At 42.1% G+C, this 25227-nt stretch overlaps 1 protein-coding gene and 1 pseudogene across 1 annotated transcript; one reads left to right on the top strand and one right to left on the bottom strand.

Annotated features, from left to right (window-relative positions):
• Positions 1-1561: 1561 nt before the first annotated feature.
• On the bottom strand, positions 1562-3968 carry LOC103637578 (DEAD-box ATP-dependent RNA helicase 5-like). Its single transcript, XM_008659739.1, has 4 exons — positions 3939-3968; positions 2721-2828; positions 2359-2439; positions 1562-1783 (listed from the first exon to the last, which is right to left on the bottom strand). Exons 1-4 carry the CDS (start codon positions 3966-3968, stop codon positions 1562-1564), a joined length of 441 nt encoding a protein of 146 aa, XP_008657961.1.
• Positions 3969-21337: 17369 nt separating this feature from the next.
• On the top strand, positions 21338-23635 carry LOC103637576 (uncharacterized; annotated as a pseudogene).
• The last annotated feature ends 1592 nt before the right edge of the window (positions 23636-25227 follow it).

The following is a 25227-nucleotide window of genomic DNA, read 5'->3' as shown; positions in this document are numbered from 1 at the left end:
AGAGGTGTTTGACACAACTTTTGCATGAGCCAGAGCCGAAGCTGAAAAATAAGCCCTACCAAAGGGGCCCTAAAAGTCTAAATTTAGCATTTTAGGCACATCAACTGAAAACCGCTTTGACCGGGTATAAAAGTCTATGCATGGGCACGAGCGTGCAGTACTTGTTCGACCGGATGATCACCCATAAACAGTACATCCAATCTACTTAGAAAGACATACCGTGTGACTGCGTAGAAAGGCAATCGAAGGCTATCGCGTAGGATAGTTCGGCAAGGCCGGGTGACCTGCCGGCTTGATGGAGATTCGGTGCAGATCGAATCCATAGCAACGTCGAGGTAGAGCGTGCTGATAACGTGTTGAGAACTACGTTACCACGGATCACCAGATCTGCTCCCTTCCCTCCCGTCAGCGGTAGAGGCGCAAGAAGATGTAGAGAACCTGTCTCCCTTCACATAAGCACGACAGAGGAAACACACGAGACACTGGATATAGGGTTGGGCCTCTGGCCTATTTCTTATCTCTATCATATGAAGGGGTGTACATGTTCCTTATATAGAGATGTGAGACCCCTCATGGGCAAAGCAGGTATTTGTCCATATAACCCTAACAAGGGTTACTTAACAATATATATAGTGCTCGCAGACCGTTGTACTTTGACGCTCTAGCCTGTAGCAAAGGAAAAATAAAATAAAATAAAAGCATGAATGCTTATTACTGCAAGTCTGCATCGTCTACTGCGCCAACACACAAGAGAGGGCCTGCTGGGTCCTGGTATGGAGAATTGGAAGACGCGGTAGAAAGTCCTCTGGGCATATTAATTATACTACATACCGTTTTATCTCTACTACTTATTAAGTAAGCAATAGTAGTCTGCCTCCGATCCGTTCTGCCTCTGGCCCGTTCTGCCTCCGGTCGTACAGCCCCGCGCCAAAAAATCATCTTACTACGGCACCAGAGACGTTAGTCTGAGCAACAAATAGCACACACCAACGCGTCTAAGTAACAAACAACACACACCAACGCTTATAAGTCACGTTTCGACGCTCTGGATGGCCGGTATGGCACTAATCAAATAACACCATAGCAGTGCCTGTGTTCGAGCGGTGTATGCGGCCCAACGGTGGTGCGGCCCATTCTGCAGCCCATCCTACGACGCCTGCCTTCTACACCCCAAGCTATGGCGCCTGCTGCCTCCACTCCAGCGACGGCGCGCTACAGGATGCCCACGACCTCGACCTCCTCCCCCACGACCATGGCCTCAACCGCTTCGCCAGCTCCGCCATTTATGCACACGACTTCAACCTCGCCTGATTCAGCGCACGCACGACTTCAACAGCGCCCAGGCTCAGGCTCCGCGACGGCCGCCACCTCGCCTACTGCAAGAGCGGCGTGCCCCGGGACCAAGCCAGGTTCGCCGTCGTCTTCTCCCACAGATTCACCGGCTCCCGAGAGGATAGCGTCCGCGCCTCCCAGGTACCGACCGATCCAAGCACCACCACCACCTTGTCTACCTCCCCTTCCCTCCCCCATCTGCTGCCGGACCCGTACGCCGGCCTTCGCTTCACTCGCCCGCCAGGTTCATGGACGTACGGGCGAGATCTGGAGCGCGTCTCTGCTGGTGTCCTTGGAACGAAGACGACCTGGCAAAGAGTCCCCTTTTCTTTGGTAGCATCGATAGGTGGAGCTGCCAAACGTTATCCCATCCAGATGATGTTTGGCTCAAAATTGCCCTGACTTCAGGTTCGAAACCCAAATCCAGCATCTTATCTGCTTCATCTAGAACCTATGCAAAAAAAAGTAAGAATATATATCACACCATATAAGTACGTCAACAAAAGGGAACACAATAATTACTCATTAAAGCATAACCATGAAAGTGTAAGCACAGCAGTAATCCCAAGAAATATTTGATGTGATTGATGCCAGCGAACCAAGTTCAAAGAAATTACCCATCTTCCATCATTTAAGGGGTGTCGAACCCTTATTTCTCTTTTTTTCACAGCAGAAAGCAGTTTTTTCAGAGCAGAAAGCAATTTTTCTCACATGAGACAACAGAACCAAACACACCCTAAACTACTGAACTACTTTTAACTACAAAACAAGTGGTGTACCTTTCATACAGACAATATATGTAGGTTTAGCATATCATGCCAAACAGAAAAGGTCTGACTTGCTCAAAATTAGAATATCAAATAAAAAAGAACGAAGGGCTGGTGAATTAGAGATCAAAGTTAGAACTTGGTGACCCTGTTGCTGTTCAGAGCACTTCATATTTGTGGCTGGATAGAATATATATACCATGCACACCACACTTCATAGACAACAAGAATAGCAAAAAAAAAGGCACAACTGGCTTACCACAAACGAAACCTCATTAAGACAGCAAACACCCATTTCAATAAGGTCTTTCATACGACCAGGAGTTCCTATGACTATATCCTGCAACCACAAACCCCAAAAAATGAATACAGGGTCAGCCAACAGTATGTTTTTACACAAATTAACTGTCAAAGACTGACTGGGGACACAGTTACATTACATGTCCTATATAGTAAAGAAACATTGAGTTTCCATTAAGTGAAATCCGTGAAAAAAGAAGTGGTATGGTAATGGTTTGGTATGCAACGATATCAAAAGTTCATAACTTAATCAATATTCAATATTCAGTACAATTATATGAACTGTGGGTGGGAAAAGAAAAATGAAATCAGTTATCTTACCACTCCAGATTTAAGGGCAGATATTTGGGGTTCCTTTTTAGTTCCACCATAAAGACAGACTGATTTTATCCCACATGGTGCACCAGCCTCACTAAGTACATCTGAAATCTGGCAAAATACAGAAATGTGTAAATTATTCTTGTATGTTCACATTCAACCATATTATTTTTGTTCGCAATCAAGCTTACAGATTACTATGAATTAGTTCTTTTTCATTATCTCACACACCAAACAGGATATGACATGTGCATTTTTGTATAAAGAGGTAAAATAATTATTATGCCTCTCTTTCCCAACAAACAAATGGCTATTGATGACAGAATCTTCTAGGAAAAATCATGTTAAAAACTTCAAGCAGCAGTAGAAGCTCGAAAAAACAACTGGACCTGAAGTAATGATTATTTCAGAAAAGATTGTCAAATAAGAAAAGCTTCAAAGATTCATCATGCAATGAATTAGCAGCACGAGCAGTGATAGTGACATCTGTTTTGATTGAAGTACTGTGTTCAAACATCTAATCTGGAGTGTATACAGAACATATGCTTTTAGTTGACAAGGTTTGGTTCGCTGCAGCTTCAGAGTACCAGTTTTTCATAATGTCTATGTTCACTGCAGTTTTTCATAGTGTATACGGAACATCCGTTTTCATAATGTCTATGTTCATTCTTTAGACCTTTGTAATCCATACTCGGTCTGTAATAGGATTTATTTTTTTCTTACAATTCTGGTTTGATCATTCTTTCAAGTAGTGTGTTCGTTCATATGTTCAAAAAGCAGATGCTCCGTTCAAGTTTGGGGTTTAAATTTGCTTTAATTCCAACAGTATAATTCCCTGTTAAAAAAATTCAAATAGATGAGTAAAATGGCATCATTTGATTTTGCATATGATTCAAACAGGTGAAATGGATTACAGAGGTACTTCAACATGTACTATCTTGTCACTGAGTTTGTTTCTTTGCTGTCAGGTGTTGCTAATATTAATTCACTGACATCCAGGTAATAACACCGCTAATGATTTTTTAGACCCCACTGACTGGGCCAAACTCAATCATTGGTAGAGCTGTTGTTGTTCACACTGCACCTGATGATCTTGTAAAGGGTTATTATGTTCAACACTTTTCCCTTTTGTGTGTTGAATGGTGGTGTTTTTCATCTGTTCTGAGCTAAGTTTTTCACATTTGTTTTGAGTTCAGATAGTCCTATAATCAATATATATACCTGTTTATGGAGCACGTGAATAAAATCCATGTGAGAGTGTGACTAATATATCATATTATTAAATGGTCTAAAGAGTTTTGGTAAGGCTATGGCAATGGAGTTTTGGTAATATTTATTTAGTTTTCCTTGAAATCTATTTGATATGAATACCTTTGGATGTCTGTGTTTTTTTAGTTGTGAATCTCAGTTGTCTAACCAAATTGGATTCGTGAGTGTAGTAATATACCAGTCGTAGGCATGTGGTAGTCTGATTTAACTTGAATACTCTGATTTGGAATTCAGAAATGAACAAATACTTTTGTTTAGTCACAATGTGGTTGCTTCATATGATGCATTGTTATTTATATAATAGCTCTTTTTGTATTTAATAATTGTTCTTGTTCTTTTTCAGTTTGTAGAGCAGCTCTTTTTAAAGTTCCCCTCCAAGCCGACACCCCATCCACCATCATCATCGGCGCATCGTGCCTTGTTCGCTGCTTGTGACGATCACCGTTCTCTTCAATCGCTTCGACGACGGTGAGTTGGAGAAATTGTTCTGTAATCCAAACTTGTTCTGTATTGGTTAATCATGCTTTGAAGTAGTGTGTTGAATCATATACTCGGTTCAAATTCTTTATGAACACTGAAAACATACATATGTAAGAAAACTGGAAGTGAACATGTGGTAGGATAAAATTCTTTAACAGGGGTACTGATCTAACATAGTACTGTGTGTTTGTGGTTAAATTGTGCAAGTTTTCTCTTTCTTGCTAATCCAGGGAACAACTCTAATCACTGATTGGTAAACTGAATGTGCCTTTCCTTCGTTCGTTTAAATAAAATTTATTTATTTTATTTAAAGAAAACGATAGGTAAAATCTTCAGTCTGTAGAGTTTGTTAGACGTGTTATCTGAAGTTGAGATAACTCTTGGAACCACCTTTTTCTGTATAGGATATTAATGAAAAAATCATGTCTATGGACTCCAGGAACTGCTTAATAGTTATAGAGACTGCAAATGCACAATTATCTCACAATGATGGAGTGCTCATTATTGTTACTAGATCCTTGACTTTGGATGAAAGCGTTTTCTGTAGGTTTACCTGTTCATTCTTCCTAGCACCATAAGAAAGTGGTGGCTATTATGTTCTCACTGATATATTTAGGTTTATTTCAGAAAGGAAAACAACTGAGATAAATCAAGTTGCTACTCATGAAAATGAAATCAGTCAGAATGGTAGACCTACATCTAAAACATGCTCAGCATTACCAGAACCTATTCTAGCTCACTGGAGTGTGAACTCAGACCATGTGACAACTGATAGTAATGTCACGGAGAGGCAAATTAGCGATCCTTGTACTAATGGATTGATGATGACGCTTCACTCGGGAAAGCATGATGGATTGACGATGAGATACCCACCCTGGTGGTTGATCCCCTTCCTGAAGGCCAGGATCAAGTGAGGTTTTAGTTAGTCCTTTTGTGGTGTTTGTTTTCAGTTTATTATGATACCACCTTGTTCTCTTGCTGATATGATGATTTCGTGTTCTGAAGACTGAAGGAGATATTTAATTAGCATGCATCGAATCTTGAGAGGGAGCGGGCTGGCTGGCCACCAGAGGCCTCCTTTTTGCTTAACCGCACGCGCCACCTCCTGGCCTAGCCTTTCTTCCTTCATTCCCTTGGCTTGCCTGGTGTATCTACTACCTCTATTTCTTCTTCTATTCCTCATCCCCGCTTCCCTCCTCTGTTGGGCGTCTTCCTGCTCCCTTTAGCCCTCGCCTCCCAAAAACAGACAAGACCCGACAGCAGGTCCTAAAGGTAAACACAACTCCTTCCTATCCACCTGCTTGCTAATGGTGTAATGGTGGTGGCAGCGACCGACGATTTAGAACAACAATCTACGGTTTTTGACCAGTTCTTCTATTTTATTCTGAAATTTTTAGACTGTCACAAACCTTTATGAGGCTCTGGACAACTGTGATGGAATTCTAAGTAGGTAGCTCTTTTTATGCAGCAATCAACTTACAGAGCAGATGCTCTCTTGTTGACAACTCTCATAAGAGTCGATAAGGTATGTATTGTTTACTTCATACAAGAAATAAAAGGATATATTTAAAATCTGGCCTTAGTGTAACATTCATTTGGGTTCAGTTTGTAGGTGTAACCCAATGTATCTTCAACAGTTCTAAAGGATCGAACATGTTACTAGAAAGAGGTGAATGAAAGGACTAGATAAAGGTGAATAAAGCCAATAGTTTTTTTTCTCGTGCAGAGCTTAGTTGGGTCTGCCCTGGTTCCACGGACATGAAAGAGAACTCTATCAATTTGTGAAGATAATTTTGTGAATCACTTGAAGTTTTGACTGCTTGTATCGTACTTGACTGCCTGGTTTCAGTATATTTATTAGCATCTTTGCGTCACCAGTGCTTTACCCATACTACTCTTGAATTGGCATACCTTGATTCTAATGTAATTTATTTTAGCCTAATTTGCGTGAATCATTGAATTTGCCACGTGATCATACATTATAATCAGTTTCTCTTCGCCTTACAAGAGCCTCTACATAATCAACCAATCTTGCAGCTGTGAAACTGAAGAACTGTCAGCCATGTCACAAATCCAAAACTGTTAAACAACAGTTGTATGTGTTGGACAATCCATCCATCCATCAAGAAACCATACCAGGATCTATTGAACCAGCAGTTTTCACGATTGAGGTTTGGCCACCAGATTTGATGTCGCATATTACCATAGGTGATTATGAAGATTGCCTATTTTCTAATGAGAGCCTCAACTTACAGGTGTCATATTCCAAAGAAGCTTTATTTGCACAAAACAAACAGACAGTTGCATAGATGGTATTACCTTTACAAATGCAAGGACATACGAATATTTGAGTTAAAATCCTTTGTGTTGTTCGCTTCGGATTAAAGCCAGTTGTTTGAGACAAAAACACTGTAGTAGAAGCCAGTACATATTAAAGTCAAGCGAATAGGTTGTAATCTTCTTTCTTTTCAGGAGCTTTTGATGGTGAGGACTGAGGAGGCAGCAGCCCACACCTATGATCTTGCAGCGCTCAAGTACAGGGAATCAGACTGCAAACTGAACTTCCCAGTAAGTTCAGAGAGTTCAGCATGCACTTGTCCTTGTTTCAGTATTGTGCTTTGCTGCTAATTCTATTCAATGTGTAGCTTATGATCTGTTTTATAAACAGATTTTAAGCGATTAACATGTTTATATCTTCACATTCTCATTGTTTTAATTTACAAATCATTAGGCAGGCAACATATATGTCCATTTTTTCCCAATCCTATTAATTTGGGGTTATAGAAATGCTCGTACATCATCCCTCTTTGTTAGGAGTAGCTAGGTAGTAATTTAAGTACATGGCCCAGTTGAATAGTCGAACCTTGTAAGTATGGCAGTGATATAGTGATACCTTGCCTGATTGTAGTACATGATGTTTCTTGTGCAGCAGCTAGCCGCGAGTGACTGTGGGTGAAGCTCCTACGGGCGGATTTCGGCGTGAAGCGCCTCCGCCTGCATGGCCACATCGAGGGCTCAATCGACGACGCCAGGGCCAAGCCTAAGGTGGAAGATCTGGTGGTGCCAACTAGCAGCTATGGTGCCATCGTACGCTAGCGTCATGTTCCGCGCTCAGCCACTCCAGGAGGACGACCGCTCCACGCACGCCCTCCACCGTTGCGCCTTCTTCTCTCTAACCCAGGGCTGGTGCCCTCCCCATCCACCTTGCCATCCACCTGTTCGAAAGGGAATGGGTCTGGGCTGGTCAGACTTCCATGGTCTAACCCAGGGTCGCAGATGAGCTCACCGAGCAGCAGGCCAGGCAGCTCAACTTCGACCTCGATTCGGCATACAGTGCCTTCTTGGCTGCGCTGCCCGCTGCTGGTCTGTAACCGGGCAAGGATCTACCAGCTTGATTTTTATTTGGTTGGTTCGGTCTATTATGCTTTTGACACTGGAGCACTACTCTCCACTACTTTAGTACTATAGATATCTGTAATTTCGGTACTTCTATTTGTTGTCAATAAGAAAGTTTTGTTTTCCTTTGTATACAGTAAATATGTTTATTGCATGGTATACATTCACATTACAATGCTTGCAAATGGCCTGTTTATTTGGGTACATTTATTCTATTCTCTGTGGAACATATGAAGTGATAACTGTATAATATATTGTTCTCTCCCATTATATGTCATTATCTTTCTACTTGATGGAGCCATGAATGATCTATTTTCTTCTTTGGGTTACAAACAATATAAATGAAGAAGAATGACATAGTTGACAACTTGGGGTGTTCTTTGAGTGGTTGAAGCTCATTTGATTTGGGAATTAGCTGTTCATAAACAGTGGGACATTATGCTCACTACCTTGTACTTCACTTGCTAATAATCATGTGCAACAGCTACCACCTTATCTATTATTCAATTGTATTGATCTTGTTGATAATAAACAGAAAATATAATTCAAATTACTATTATTTCAGTTCCTGACACAACTTCATAATAGCAAAATCTTGTGTTTGAGTTTTTGACTGCAGATCAGTAACGCTCTGCTCTCTAGATGTGCATTTTTTATTGTGCTATTTTGTCTGCTGATGACAAAAGTGCTGAGTTTATACTGACCTGATTCTTGTCAATGAGTTCTGCAATATTTGTATGTTATATGCATTACCGCATGATTTATGCATGATGCCATGTATGGTAGGAATGTAGGATGTTTGCATATGGTCTGTTCATTTGGATATATTTCTTACCGTGGGTTATATAAATCAGTAAGTGGAAAATATATAGTTGTTTCCTGTAGGCCTCATGATCTTTCTATTTGTAAGAATGATGCAGTTGGTATTGTTGATATGTGCTATTGGTTTTGTCGATTCCTTTTTGTTCTCTAGATCAGTTGTAATGAAAATAGAGAACCTATACCTGCAGTGCACTCAATTATAGTATGGTTTGTCATCTTTGAATGTTCTTTGCAATAGCTGACCTGCCTGCTTTTATCAGAAAAATCATATTCAATGTCTGCTATTGGGATTGTTAACCCTTGCAGTTTGCAAGTCCAGTATGTTCCAACATTGATACCCACCCTAACAGATGCCCCCTTTTACTGATTATATGTTGTGAGCTACTATCAGTTAGCCAACTTATTTTATTTTAGGATGTTATGAAACCACTAGGAACTGTTCCAATGATTTTTTGGTAGACCTGCATGTAAGAATAAGATGTAGGCATTGTTGCCTATTAGTTTACTTTGAATCTTTATGTTTAATATTATTTGGACAACGACTATTATGCAAATAGTCATTAGGTGCAAACATATTTGCATGACTCTTGGTCTGTTATCTCTACTGCACCATATGTATGCAACGAGGGCGTCCACCCGACGTCACCATGTCCCCGCCCTCGCCAGTCCGCCGCCATCGCGCGGCACCACCGACTGCGCCCGAGCCCCCGCCTCCACACCTGTCCCCACGCGCGGCGCAGCGGAGCCATCAACGCCCTTCCCCAGCCGGCTTCAACGCTGATGGAGCCATCCTCGCCCCGAATCCTCGCCGCAGTCGACGCCGCGCCTCCCATCTACGCCTGCCTCCACACCCGTCCCCACACGCGACGCAGGCCGAGCCATTAGCGCCCTTCCCCAGGCCGCCTTCAACGCCGTCACCACGCGCGGTGCAAGCCGAGAGCCATCCTCGCCCCAAATACTCGCAGCAGTCGACGACCACCTCCCATCTATGCCCGCCTCCACACCCGTCCCCACGCGCCGGCTTTCGTCACCGACCCACTCCTTGAGTAAGCGTGTGAGGCACCCTGGTCCATGGGCGGATTTCGGCATGAAGCGCCTCCGCCTGCACGGCCACATCGAGGGCTCAATCGACAACGCCAGGGCCAAGCCTAAGGTGGAAGATCTGGTGGTGCCAACTAGCAGCCATGGCGCCATCGTACGTCAGCGTCATGTTCCGCGCTCAGCCACTCCAGGAGGACGGCCGCTCCACGCACGCCCTCCACCTTTGCGCCTTCTTCTCTCTAACCCAGGGCTGGTGCCCTCCCCATCCACCTTGCCATCCACCTGTTCGAAAGGGAATGGGTCTGGGCTGGTGGTGGCAGCAGATACTTCCTCGACGTCGGCACAAAAAGGCATATTTGAGAACTATTGTGATCCTGGCATCTTGGTAATGAATTACTGATACTATATTTCTGACAGGTTGACTCTTCAGGTCAATCTAGGAGTGTATGTAGCAGATGGAAAATATGAGCTATCGTTTTTGCATTAAATTGTTCCAAGTTTCAAGTAGGCATTTTAGTTTCTTTTACTTATTTTTATACTGCTGAATTTGATGCAAAAAGTCTCCCCCTCTTTAGATCTACTTCCCTTGTACGTGAATTCCTTTTATCTTTCCAATATTTGTTTCCACGATCATCAGACTTTTTCTTCTCTTGCACGCCATTAATGGCAGCAGCGATCTCTTTTCTCGACGCCCTCGCCTCTCTCTGCTGTATAAAATGCAAGATCACGGTCTTCTTCCCCCACCTCAACCAAGCCATATCCCCTGCTCGCTTCTCCTTTTTGCATCGCATGTTACTTGCTGCCAGCTCGACGTACACCCTCCATTCGCGACGCCGAAAGTCTCGCCGAGCTCGTTGTTCATGTGCACCCTCTGTTCGCGATGCTGGAAAGCCGTTGCAATCGTCCAAGTTTGTCATCATCACTAACTGTTGCGTGGTCGAGCCATGTGCGCCTGACGTCTGAAGCTGTGTCGAGTGTCGCTTCTCCTTCGTACGCTGCTCCACGTCAAGTTCGCTCGCGTCGTGATCTTCTCCCTTGTCGTCACGACGCCGTGGTCGAAGCCCCGACGTGCTCCTCTGCCCTGCTAATGTTCCAAGGTACAAATTTTGCATATCATACTGATGTTTGTCGTTCCGTTTCTATGTTTCATATAAATTTTTTTACTACCGTCGCAACGCACGGGCACCTACCTAGTAAATATTTAAGGGGATACTTACAAATTTATATCTCTACTACTTATTAAGTAAGCAATAGTAGTCTGCCGTTCTGCCCTCCCTCGTTGCGCGCGCAGAAAAAAAAATTAAACAGTGGCTACTTAGGAATCGAACCTTGGATCTATTGAGCAGAATACCTAGCCTTCCACCCTCTAGCCAACATGACTCATGTTGAATTGTGTACAACTTCAACTAAGACGTCTTTTGTGTTTAACCCGCCGTCCACTCTGTATGCTCACTGAGTCTAGAAAAACATTTATAGCTTAGCCCCTGATCTTTCTGAAATTTGGGACGCAGTCCAGGAAATAAAGAAAATATGGAAAATGAATTTAGAAATTGATTTTTAGTTTAAAAATAATTGCAGAAACCCATTTAATTCATGGAAATTTTATATTAAATCCAAATGAGTTCATTCCAATTTTTATCACATAATACCTCTGTTTTGTCATGAAAACAACAATAAAATTGATTTCCTAATTAATCCTATATCAAATAGTAGTCTGTCGTTCTGCCGTTCTGCCCTTCCCCGTTGCGCGCGCAGAAAAAAAATTAAACAGTGGCTGCTTAGGAATCGAACCTTGGATCTATTGAGCAGAATACCTAGCCTTTCACCCTCTAGCCAACATGACTCATGTTGAATTGTGTACAACTTCAACTAAGACGTCTTTTGTGTTTAACCCGCCGTCCACTCTGTATGCTCACTGAGTCTAGAAAAACATTTATAGCTTAGCCCCTGATCTTTCTGAAATTTGGGACGCAGCCCAGGAAATAAAGAAAATATGGAAAATGAATTTAGAAATTGATTTTTAGTTTAAAAATAATTGCAGAAACCCATTTAATTCATGGAAATTTTATATTAAATCCAAATGAGTTCATTCCAATTTTTATCACATAATACCTCTGTTTTGTCATGAAAACAACAATAAAATTGATTTCCTAATTAATCCTATATCAAATAGTAGTCTGTCGTTCTGCCGTTCTGCCCTTCCCCGTTGCGCGCGCAGAAAAAAAAATTAAACAATGGCTGCTTAGGAATCGAACCTTGGATCTATTGAGCAGAATACCTAGCCTTCCACCCTCTAGCCAACATGACTCATATTGAATTGTGTACAACTTCAACTAAGACGTCTTTTGTGTTTAACCCGCCGTCCACTCTGTATGCTCACTGAGTCTAGAAAAACATTTATAGCTTAGCCCCTGATCTTTCTGAAATTTGGGACGCAGTCCAGGAAATAAAGAAAATATGGAAAATGAATTTAGAAATTGATTTTTAGTTTAAAAATAATTGCAGAAACCCATTTAATTCATGGAAATTTTATATTAAATCCAAATGAGTTCATTCCAATTTTGATCACATAATACCTCTGTTTTGTCATGAAAACAACAATAAAATTGATTTCCTAATTAATCCTATATCAAATAGTAGTCTGCCGTTCTGCCGTTCTGCCCTCCCCCGTTGCGCGCGCAGAAAAAAAAATTAAACAATGGCTGCTTAGGAATCAAACCTTGGATCTTATTGAGCAGAATACCTAGCCTTCCACCCTCTAGCCAACATGACTCATGTTGAATTGTGTACAACTTCAACTAAGACGTCTTTTGTGTTTAACCCGCCGTCCACTCTGTATGCTCACTGAGTCTAGAAAAACATTTATAGCTTAGCCCCTGATCTTTCTGAAATTTGGGACGCAGTCCAGGAAATAAAGAAAATAGGGAAAATGAATTTAGAAATTGATTTTTAGTTTAAAAATAATTGCAGAAACCCATTTAATTCATGGAAATTTTATATTAAATCCAAATGAGTTCATTCCAATTTTTATCACATAATACCTCTGTTTTGTCATGAAAACAACAATAAAATTGATTTCCTAATTAATCCTATATCAAATACATAGAAACTTTGGAAATTCGTAACTTCCCCATTTTAATTCCAAATTGAACCGTTCCAGTTGTGTTAGTCTCGTATGAATATTTACTACACAGTAACAACATTGATTATATCATGTTTCATACTTTTATAATTAGATATTTATTTATCCTATGTTAATTGGGTTAATCTATGTCTATTGGATTAATTTATTTAATATATTAATATAGTATTCTAACTTTATGGTTATACGATGTTTGACCATTAGTCTTGCAAACACACACTTACCTTTTTGTTTAAGCAAAAGCGTATGGTGGTACGTGTCCGATGACTAACGATGTACGAGGGAATTTCTTCCGGTATGTGTGAAACGTGCTCTCCAATAATGAGACCATGCAAATTGTGACATATATCGAAGTCTGCATGATACTGATGGTTGCAATGTAGTGATGAAACAGATAGATTATAAATAACAAAATTTATGTATGGCCAGAATCACAAATTGATTATGAAACATTTTCTCATAACGGTATAACACATATTTTGTATATAAGTTATCGTAGTATAATGGTATTATATATTCCGTTGCAACGCACGAGCATTCAGCTATCATGTATAGAAGTCTGCACGGTACTGTTGGTTGCAATGTAGTGATGAAATAGTTAGATTGAAATAACAAAATTTATGTATGGCTAGGATCACAAATTAATTACGAAACATTTTCACATAACAGTATAACACACATTTGTTCATAAGTTATCATGATATTAAATGTTTCTGTTGCAACGCACGGGCACCCACCTATATGTGTTTATGTCTACATCTATGATAGGAAACACATCTACTACATCTCTCTCCAAGCTCACTTGCTACCATTGCACAATGCATAGTAGTAGATAAGTATCACCGAGATTCTTGAATTATATTTTTGGATGGAGGTAATATTATTTAAAGAAGAGCTTTGCATGCTATTTCTTTTGTTTGAATAATGCATTATACTTAAATTACCTTTTTTGCATGTGTGACATTTTTTCTTCGTAATATTTTTTCCATGGATCAGACTTGTGAGTCATTTTCATAAACCAACGCCAAGCATGAATCCATGTTTCCTACTTCAAACCCCGAACAAACTCCATGAGCAGGAGGCACTCGCGTTGTCGTCGCTCATCGATGACGAGAAGAAGCTTGGCGACTGTCAGTTCGACCTCTAAAAGCAGTCTTACGTGGTCGCATGCGCTGCTGTGTACGACAAGCTCCCGCGAAGCTGCCGCTTGGACGCGGTCCAGAGCAGCTGCACCGCGTTGTCCATCGTTAAGCAGGGGGGCCTCATGGTTGTCGTCAACGTCGATGACTCTCGGGTTGTTCTGAACACCGCATCCGACGACGACGCCATCACACCGTCCAGCTCATCGTCCACCTGAAGCCCAACCTGCCGCGTAAGTCGCTACTGACCGGACATGAATTCTTGTGCGCTGGGACGATGGACGTTGCTGACGTTGTGTGAGTGTCCTCGAACAGGATGTATGTAGTGGAATAGCGCATCCGGTGGTGCAACGGCCAGGGGTACTACCTCGCTGATGAGCCCGGGGTGCACTTCGTTTGGCAGCCCAACCAAGAGTCATCGGTACTCGTCATGTCGCGTGCGTTCGATGACTACTATATCGAGGATTGTGACGTCATCTTGGCGCCGGAGGTGACACAGAGGAGGATCGACAACAGTGACCAGTTCGTCATCCTCGCCACCGTCAGGGTAGCTTTTTGTGTCGGCCTGCCTTTAATTCTCTTCGCAAACACATATACACTTACCTTTTTTTTAAGCAAGAGCATATGGTGGTGCGTGTCTGATGATTAATGATGTACGAGGGAATTTTTCCGGCATGTGTGGAACGTGCTCTCCAATGATGAGACCATACAAATCGTGGCATATATCGAAGTTTGCATGATATTGATGGTTGCAATGTAGTGGTGAAATAAGTAGATTAAAATAACAAAATTCATGTATGGCTAGGATCACAAATTGATTATGAAACATTTTCTCATAACAATATAACACACATTTTGTATATAAGTTATCTTAGTATACTGGTAATATATATTTTCGTTGCAACGCACGGGCATTCAGCTAGTAGAAATTGAAAGATGGTGTCACCGGGCAAAATGCAGCCAGCCAATCACCCCTCATTGAAAAACTGACCGCGCTATTGGGACCATTCGTTCGTGTGTATACTGATATATATAAACCAGACTGGGGGAGGGGGGGAGAGGGCGTATTTCGCTCTGCGAATCTCATTAGTGTTGCCGCCGCAACGCCACGTTGACATCGACGGATTCTCGCGCCAAAGCCCAAAGGTGGTGACCACTGGCGGCTGTGTCACCGATCATGGGATGCCGCGCGTGACAAAAGCGAAGTGGCCTTGGCACCGTACGCGAATGTTGCAAGAACCAAGGTATAGTGGAAGTTCGGCCCAGCAAATTCTTTCGCAGTCCAACTCTGGCCCAGCAGTACTCCTTTCTAGAGGAAGGTCCAGCCAGTACTCCTTCCTTGAAACACCGGCTATATATATAATAGGTAAGTGCCCGTGCGTTGCAACGGAACCGTATAATAACACGATAACAATATATATTATAGATATGTGCCGCTCCAGGCGTTTCGACAAGCATAACAGGTCTAGCTTCTAGCGTCTAGGTGGATGTGTCGAGCAGACCAATATGTTGAGAGGTTTACACATTAAAGGATCAGCAATAGGTTGTCCACTTAATGTAACACGAAGTGTTGCAAAGTACTTGAGAATTTCAGATCGGATAAATGGCACTTTACTAAAACAACGTGAGCTCGAGCACGCAGCTCAAGCCCACCATGACCAAGAATCATGGGAAGGCTCTGGTAGACAAGACTCAGTGCCTTCTTTGCATGGCTTGATCCAAGAGCCAGCCACAACTCAGCGAGAGTAAGTGTAGCTGAGGCTTCAAGCAGATCCAAGTTGAATGATTTGCAGAATGATTGGTTGGCCAACGCATAAGGAAGCCCAAGGACCGCATTGTCAGATTTCTGGGAGAATCAGAATAAAAAAAAGTGTTAGCTTACTCTGTACAGAATTGTAGTATTTACGAGGTTCTTTGCAAAATAAAAAAGATGATTACTTACTTTATGTATTTCAGCAAGTTCCCATCAAGACAGTACGCTTTATAGCATACTTATTTTCGACACAAGGCAAATGACAGCCGGGACTAAGGAAATCCTGAAACATGTAGCAGAAACGTCAGTTTTCCCTTTTACTAATGGTCATACAAGGAGTAAATAAACCCAACAGCTGGCTCGCATCAAACATGCTTTGAAATAGAACATCAAACACCTTGAGATTTAAAAATAAGTTGGAGCGTCATAGCACAAGTCCAATATCCAACATGTGTCAATTCTTGGGCGTCATAGACACTCCGTAAATTTTGTACGCTATTATAATTGTCTGACTAACTATGACGCCCAATAAGCTGGAGTGCTTATAATTGTCTGCCGTGAGGGAGCCCTGGCTCGACGGCGCCTTGGAGACGCGCAAGCACGCCGTCGTCCGCCGGCGGAGGATGGGCCTCCTCATGATGCTCAGGCTGCTCAAGAAGCTCTTCCTGGCGCACAAGTCCGGCGCCGCCCCGTCGCGGAAGGCGCCGCCCATCTGACGCAGCTGAAAAAAAAATCAAGCCTTTGATGAGTAGTGCATGATGATGTGTCAGGTGTATATACGGAGGTGATCAATACACGCATGCTTCTCTCGTCTCGGTAGCACAGGACCAAGAACTTGTTGTTTGATGTTCTATTTCTCTTACAAGTTTCTCTTGTGTACTTGTGTCCCTGTCGAGAGTCTGGTTATGCCTTGGGTTTGCTTAAACTTTGACGAGCTGCAACATGTTACTAAAATCAGGGAGGGCAGCTACCAGAATTCTGCATTGAACAATATTATTTGTAAAATCAGTCACATTTTTGCATCCTTTGTCAGGTTCCTTAGCTTTTTCCAAAGCTACACAACTCATTAGAATGTTGCCTTGCAAAAGCGTGCTGTATAATCTGCTCAACTCCAACTCAACATCATCAGCTCAAGTAAAGACACAACTGTTCGAGTGAAGTAGTGAACTGTGCACAAATTAAGACTATCTGACTCTGCTACAGTTGCGAAAATGACAAAAAAAAAGAGGGAGGATCCGCATTTCCCAAATTCAAAATATGGACTCTTAGTCACACCTTTTTCTGCTGCTGCTTTCGGCCGTTTAGATGTCGCTAGCCCGTCTAAAGAAGAATTAAAGCGGTTTGCGTATACAAATTTACAATCCTGTCATTTTTTTATTCATAAAACTGGTCCCCTTTTCTCAAATATAAATGCTTAATTCACTGAATCATGGCATCTATCGAAGATGAGCAACATGATAAAGAAGGGCCATGGCAACACGAACTACGAAGGATACCATAGGTATACAGGCATTTCTCGTCATAGAACGAACAAATTCATCAGGACCAAGAGGAAGAGATATCTCAATGATTAGCTCTATAAAAAGGATATAAATGGATGGTGTCGACTATCTATATAACACAGAGGGACGAAAAATATGAACAGGACATGCAGACGGTGGTTCATGGATGAATGGGTCGACAGCACCACTGACCTGGCAAGGAAAAAGATAATGATGTGATGATGATGATAGGAAGATCTGGGATGGAGAGTCGGCCCACGTCATGCTTCCTTGCAATTACATTCAAAGTTTCTTCTCGCTAGCGTCTTCTGCTATGGCAACATCCAGAATCTGGAGATTAGATGGAGTATGGTAGTTAGGGAAATTGGAGTAAGAATCGATAGAATTCCATCTCAGAATTGAAGAAAGCGGATCTCTTATTGGGCCAACACATAGTACTACCAAAAAAAGAAAAAGAGAGATAAAAAGTAAGAAAGGGGGGAAATATTCATCATCATGCTACCAAAAAAGGGGGAAAAGAGAGAAACAAAGTAAGAAAAGGGAAAAAGGCTCACCTTATTCGTTTTCTCGGTGATAGACAATTGACACAATTTTTCACATATTAGAACATACATGTGTCAAATGTCCACTTTCATGATTTCCACGTAGAAGGGTTATGTGTGCAGGATACCTAATGGCAATTGGAAAATGAGAGCAGAAGCAACAAAAAGCAATGAACAAGGACCTTGACATAGACGTCATCCTCAAGACAGTAGACAACGTTGTCCACCTTAGCGCTCCGGTAGTGGCATCTGGCTTTGAGCCCTTCCTCCTCATCCGATCTGTATGCATAATAAATCAGCAAATAGCAGATTGCTCAACAAAAAGTAACACATAGCGAGCAAAAAACTGGTCAAATCAAACCAGAGTGGGGAGAAAAATATACTTCTTTGCAACTTGGTGTACAAAAAAGCTCTGCTAAACGTGCAACTATTTTCTTACAACTCAAATGTAAGTCAGGATCAGAAGGCCAAACCCACCTGGGATGGCGGCTCTAAAATCAAACATATGATCTAAATACATGAATATAATTGAGTAAGGTAAAAATTGTGGCTCCCTGGATAGAAAGCGAAAAGATAGAGCTAATCTTAACCAAAGCATGAGATCATGGCTTCAATTTTTTCTACAAGACAACATTAGAATTCAACAACTATGAGATCTGCAAGTGACTCTCAAGTTTTAGCAGCTGAAATCATCAAGAATCAAAACTTGTTACCTTGAGGGGATTTTGAACGAACACATGGTGGACATCATTCAAGTCTCGTACAGCTTCACCTGCGCAGACTTCTGCCGGCTGTAGAGCGCGGCGTTCGAGTCTTGCACCTACAACCACAAGAGTACTTTTTTGCTGTTCACGCTTATCAGAAGCAACTTCACTAAACAATTAGATAGAAATGGTACACGATTCTGGAGACTCCATGCCTCCGAGGAGTAGGAAATGATGCTTAAGTTACTTGGACGACACTCCTAAACTATTCCTAGCTGGCTAGCAGAATTCTGAGCTTTGGAGCTGGGAGAACAGGGGAGGAGCAAAAGATGCCTATGTTGTACTAATAGTCTAATACTAATAGAGCACTTTGTCACAACAACTCTTTGCACAAGAATAAAAAACATTTGAACTTTTTCCATGGTAAAACTTGATATCAAAGAAGAGAAAATCAGGTGGTCCAATTGATGCCCCCCCCCCGAGAAATTCACCATCATGGTGTTTAATCCAGGATTTCTACGAATAGCACCATGGAAAGTTCAGAATCAAAAACATCTAAACATACTAAGAACAAAATGAACCGCACCAAGTCACTTGAATCTAAAAAACTATCCAAGCAAAGAGAAATAGACTGTCCAAGCAAAGAAAGCTTAGATGTACTGAATCTAAATCTGAAAAAAGTCAAAAACATGTCAAGGATGAATAAAGACTAATCTGAAAAAAGAGACAAAAGCATGCCAAGAATGAATAAAAACTATGATTAATCTGAAAAACGTGTCAAAATCGACCACACACTAAGCAAAGAAAGGTGGCCTACCTGAATCTAAAAGAAACTGTCGAAGCAAAGAGAAATAGACTGTCCAAGCAAAAAAAGCTTACCTATACTAAATCTGAAAAGGACAAAAACATGTAAAGAATGCATAAAAACTACGATGAATCTAAAAAAATGTGTGAAGATCGACGACTCATTAAGCAAATAAAGGTGGCCTGCAATAAATCTAAAAAACTTGTCAATGTGAGAGAAAGTATATAGAAACATGTCAAGGTCTGCTGATTATTGGAAAATAAGTTTTGATGTAAATGTGAGAGAAAATATAACTTACATAGGCATCCTTTAGTTTTAGTTCAAGATCCGCGCCCAGGTCCTCCCTGCGGCAGCGTCCTTAGAGGCAGGATCTTCGAGTAGGAGAGCACTCCGTCGTGGATCGCGAACCAGCGCGACTGCCACCCCTTGCCGATGTTTGTCCACTTGTACAGCACCTCTGTGACTGTCGGTGCCTCCTTCATGTCCTCAGCCGATGTGGTCATGTGGAGCGGTCGCTGGCCACTCCCCGGCAAGGCAGCAGGGTAGGTTGTTTTAAATTAAAAGAATACAAAACCAAGGAAACAATATATTGAGGTGGTAAAACAAAGGTGTCTTAACATGTAGATCATGGGCCAATATATCATAAATGAGTCAAAGGATGATCTTCAAGCCCTACAGAGGACTGGAAAAATCACATGGGAACAAATCATAGTATCCAATCTAAGCCCTATTAGCAAAATCAATATTGTTACCAGTCCTCATATTGTTTGTTCAGTCATATGTCATTCTACATATTATTAGTGCTAGATATTAGAAGCTCCTACTAAGCCTGTACGGTTGTATTGATACAACTTTATTGCTTTCTCTGCATTTTCAGTTTATGAAAATATTGGATGGTTTTAGCCATTTAGTCTACATAGCAAATATACTCCTACCGTTTAGTTTCATGTGTGGTACCGGGGTAAGGACAATGCATAAATGAAATATAAGGGAAGTCCTTTTATTAATATATACAGTTTGTCGTACACAATTTAGTTCCAGAAATGCAAGAAATAAAATATCTAAAAGAAAGCCCAAAACACAATGAATTCAGTGGCCCAATCTGCATCCCAAAAAATATGGATGTTACTGTGTATACTCAATTTTGTTTTTCAGTTTCAACTAATGTATTTCCCATTCAGATAATCAAGCCATATAACAATTTTCACCAAAAATGAAATATTTAGTCAGAGTTGCACCTTTCAGAAGAAGCTTTTGCTATAACTAAAAAAAAGGTCAGCACAACTTTCACCATATAACAATTTCCTTTGTCAAGTACAAATATATTTGAACATCGACCAATGGCCAAACAAAGGAGTTAGTGTTGCTCATCTTATGTCACAACTAACATTATGTCATTCATTTACAATCTGCGCATATATGTTGTACGCACTGCTCATGTAAACATAAGGGCAATTACCACTTAGCCATGATATACACAGCGACAAGATTCATAAATGCTTAAACTTAGCAAGACATGATATACAGAGCGACATGATGCATGGAAATTGATGTTTAAGGACTAACTTCTTTAATAGGATTGGCTGACAAAGGCATGGGAAGTTCTGATGGAAGTGGGTAATCCATCATGGCCAGATAATCGAATGAATAGTCGTAACATGTAATTTGGCACACAAGTTAGAAGTAGCTTTATAACACAATGGTCAGTAATCAAATGAAGGTCAAAGAAAACATGTAGTACTATGCATTATATGAAAGTATAATAATGGCAAACAGAGGGAGGGATCTGATCAGCTTATTAACCCATATCACCAGCTAAAATGCAAACATAAATAGCTAACAAAATGTATACAGTTGGAGGCCAACAATATTAGTTACTCCGGCTGTCCGGCATGCAGTTACCTCTGTGAATATCAGAACATCTGGATCTCTTCTTAGTCAGTAGCAAAAAAGGAAAACAACCATTTCACTTCCCAGCGATATGTTTCTTTTATCTAGTGTCAAATTTCTTATGTGAAAAGTTAATCTGTCTTCCATGCAGAAGCAAGGCAAATTTTCAAAGATTCTTGTTCGGTTCAGATCTACAGTATCCAGGCCTGTATTCCAAAAGATACAGCTATACTTTGGAATCATGAATTTGTGCAGGCAGAGGAGCTTTTCAATCAGCCTTTTGATTATGAGAACTGTTTGAGAGATAATAGGTATTGTTCTCTTAGCCCATTTGGTTTTCTCCCAAGTCTAAGGCATGCCCACGAAGGAATTGTAAGCAAAGACATAACCAGATGAGAATATACATAACCAAACACACATATAGATGGAGATAGATTTATATATAAAATAGTGAAATTTGTCAAAGATAATACCTTGATGCAAACCTGTGTTCATATGCATGTATATTTATGCAACTTTTATCCCTGATCAGTATTCTCAATTTCGTCACTTCACAATCATGCACAGGTTTTGTGGTGTTTTGAATTCTTTTGTCAAGCGAACATCCAATGGAAAGCATGTGAGTTCATTGCCACCAAAGCCCTTGAATAGTGCTGCAGCCGCCGCATAGTCTAAGCCTAGTGTTACTCCAAAGGAGCAGTTTGTTACTGCTCGGCGGCAAGATTTGCCTGTAAGTTCAAAGCAGGGAGCAGACACTAAGTCCGAGAAGGATAATTCCACAATATTAGATAAGGCTGGCAATGGTCCTGTTGACAAAGAACAATCAGTTGATGCCTATGCAAGCAAAAGTAAAGCTCAAAATGGAAAGGCCATGCCTAGTAATGGTGGATCGCTGGCTAACATGTGGGGTCGTGCATCAGCAAAACCTATGCCTCCAAGTACCACTAATTCTACAGCTGTAGCAAGTGTTGCAGGTATTATCTCACAAATGTTCATATTCAAATTCTTTGTGCTTTACTTTCTCGTCTATAACTCTCAGCACATATCTAGTCCTGTATATCAACCCTTTACAAGCATGCTAATATAGAACTAATGCTGTTAGTATTTTTAGCTACTGCTGATGCACAAATTTGTGCGAAGGAAGAAGCAGATGGAAATAGCAGCGATGATGAACATGGGATAAACTACAAGAGGGGATCCACTAATGCAAATAACAGAAAGAGAACAGTGGTATTTGATTATTCGGATGATGAGGAAGATGACAATATTGTAAGCATTGCATCTCCTGAGCTACCAAAACAGCATACCCCAGACCTTGTTGTTGGAATTGTTACTATATCGGTAACCAAAAGCCCAATGATCGAAGTTGTTAGCTTGCTGTTCGTAATCTACCATTACGCAACAGTAGAGGAAATTGGATCAATACCATTCAGTGAGCCACTAACACACATCATAATAGCATTCAAATGTGTATACAAACTTTAGTAACCTGTCCAAACTAACTGAATGCTTGTCTTAGTTTCACGTCAAGACCTAACCAAAGAACACTAATAAACATAAAAATGGAAGGCTGTTGGTATATTAGAGGAAACAAGACAACAAAAACTCACCACCAATGAATAGCCTGGTGGACATGAGGAGCTTTGAACACTGAAGGAGACAAGCTACCAGTGGCCCTAAACCTAACTTAGAAGACCACCAAGCCTGCCTAAGGCCGCCATTTTGAACACTAAACCTGCACATACAAGATGATAACAAAAAATCACCTGGGCATACACGAACACTTAACAACAATTAGAGCCTTACACAAGACATTGTAATAAAGTGTGATGCAAAAATGCTATTAAAATGCAAATTGCTCATATGGAAACAAATAGTGAGGGTGAGTTTTTAAAAAACAACAGCTCACCTTGGTCTCATGTTTATTTAAGATTATAAAATTGGCACATTTTCACTCTTATTGTTGGGATAAGTTGCAGTGTAGACAACATATCAAACTGGTAAGAGGCACAATCAATAATCAGAAACGACACCAATTACACACATAATGTAAAAACAAATTTCATATACAGAAGACGAAACATGCAAAAACAATTACAACCTTTACCTCTGAATTATATTCCTTAGTTCTTCATATTAAGCATAATCTTGTACAGAACTGTGACACAAAAGAAAGCAAAGCGAGCATACAGTTAGTATCAACCTCACTAAATTGTTGTACAAGTGTAGACAATTGAACCTGTGCACGCAACAACAACACCTGAACCTAAGAGAGGGGGCAAGATCAGTCAATGAATTTACCAATCCTCACCTGATAATATACAAGAATCGTTCAATAAACAAAGGGGAGGCCAGTCAGGGGGGAGCATCGCGAGTGAGGGAGCACGATCAGCGGCTAGCGGGCACCGCGACATCGACAGATGCGATGTAGATGTGGTACATCGGGAAGGAGGCGTTGTGGACCATGAATGCACCATCGTGGAAGAACACAACAATGGGGAGCTTCTTCTCGGGATCCACTCTCGCGGGTAGGTAGAGTCGGGAGGAGATGCCTGTAGCGAAGTCCTTGGACGCGACGCCGTTGGTGGAATTGCCATTGGGGGACGACGGGACGGACTTGGTGTCGTCGAAGCGCTCGACACAGTCGATCTTGTACACACGCAAGGCATCGGGCATATCGAACTCGAGCTTGGAGTCGGGTTCAATGGCGGCGTGGGGATTGAGGACCCTGTAGAAGGGGTGCCGACAAAGTCAGTTGTCTTTGAGGAGGGGAGGTTGTGGACGACGATGAACTCGTGATTGAGGGGGGGGGAGTGGAGGACGTGGTCGTGGAGAGGGAGAGTAGTTTCTTCGATTGTGTCGCGAGCATCCGTGGAGAACGAAGGGTGCCTACACAAAGATGATGAGCAGACGCACCTGTTTCTCACCCGGGCATTGGCTGGCGAGATCTCCACGAGCGACGATCTCGGGGATGGAGGAGAGGAAGCCCGAGAGTTGGCTGGCGACATCTCCAGCTGGCCGCGGCGCTTCCAAACCCCGGATGGACGCCGGCGACCGGATCTGGACCCTCGTCGCCTCCAACTTTGCTCCTTTGCCTGCCGAAGGAGTACCGCCGCCGCCTCCATGAACCGGTGACCGGAGCTGGACGGTGTTGACTCTGGCAGAGCGGTTGAGGTCGTGGGGGGGGGAGATTGAAGTCGTGGTGCGGCGCGCCGTCGTGGAGGCAGATTGAGGACGTGGGCACATCTCTGCGTGCGGCGCGCCATCGTGGAGGTTTAGGGCTGCCGAAGAGGATGACAGACGCTGTAGGCTGGGCTGCATAATGGGCCGCACCAACGGTTGGGCCACACGAACCACTGGGCTGCACGCAGGCACTGTTATGGGATTTATTAGATTAGTACCATACCGGCCACTAAGACAGACCAAACGTGGCTTATAAACGTTGGCGTGGATTGTTTGTTGCTCAGACTAATTCCTCTGGTACCGCACTAAGATGTATTTTTTGGCGCGGGGATGTACGTCCACGGTTGGGAGGCAGAACGGGTCGGATCGCCTGGATGAAACGAACGGTCCAGATTACCCGGAGGCAAACGAACGGTCCAGATTACCCGGAGGCAGAACCAGGGGAGGCAGCCTACCCCTTGCGTTCTTAATAGATAGTATAGATGTGTGTGTGTGTGTGCTGAAACTTGTGAGGGCACGAGAGAAGCAGGATTCGGATGAGGGAAGGGCCTTTTGTCCCTGTCGGTGTAGACACGAGAAAAGCTGGAGGAGGAGAACTGGATGTGTGTGCAGGACAGGTGACCGAGTGAGTGAGTGACAACTGGCCGGCCCTCAGTTACGAACTCGGTTTTTGTACTGTAGTTACACCGGTCAGTGTCACCAGCGCGACGGTGAGGAGCCTTCAGTAGACGACCGACCACCGGCTGCCGAGTGTCACCGCTTGGCACCACGCAATAATACGTACGAGTATTCGCAGAGACTCTCCTCCCATCCATGATCCATATCGGCCAGAAACCATCGAT

The sequence above is a fragment of the Zea mays genome, chromosome 8 (genome assembly GCF_902167145.1).
Source record: "Zea mays cultivar B73 chromosome 8, Zm-B73-REFERENCE-NAM-5.0, whole genome shotgun sequence".
NCBI classification, from domain to species: Eukaryota; Viridiplantae; Streptophyta; class Magnoliopsida; order Poales; family Poaceae; genus Zea; species Zea mays.
This window is presented reverse-complemented; position numbering and strand designations above follow the sequence as displayed.

Excerpts from the sequence above, each read along its gene's own strand:
- LOC103637578 (XM_008659739.1), bottom strand. The coding sequence starts at position 3,968 with ATGGATTTTATTCACGTGCTCCATAAACAG. Across the intron at positions 2,829-3,938 it reads TTCACGTGCTCCATAAACAG|ATTTCAGATGTACTTAGTGA; the intron begins GTATATATATTG and ends GTATTTTGCCAG. Across the intron at positions 2,440-2,720 it reads CTGCCCTTAAATCTGGAGTG|GATATAGTCATAGGAACTCC; the intron begins GTAAGATAACTG and ends TTGTGGTTGCAG.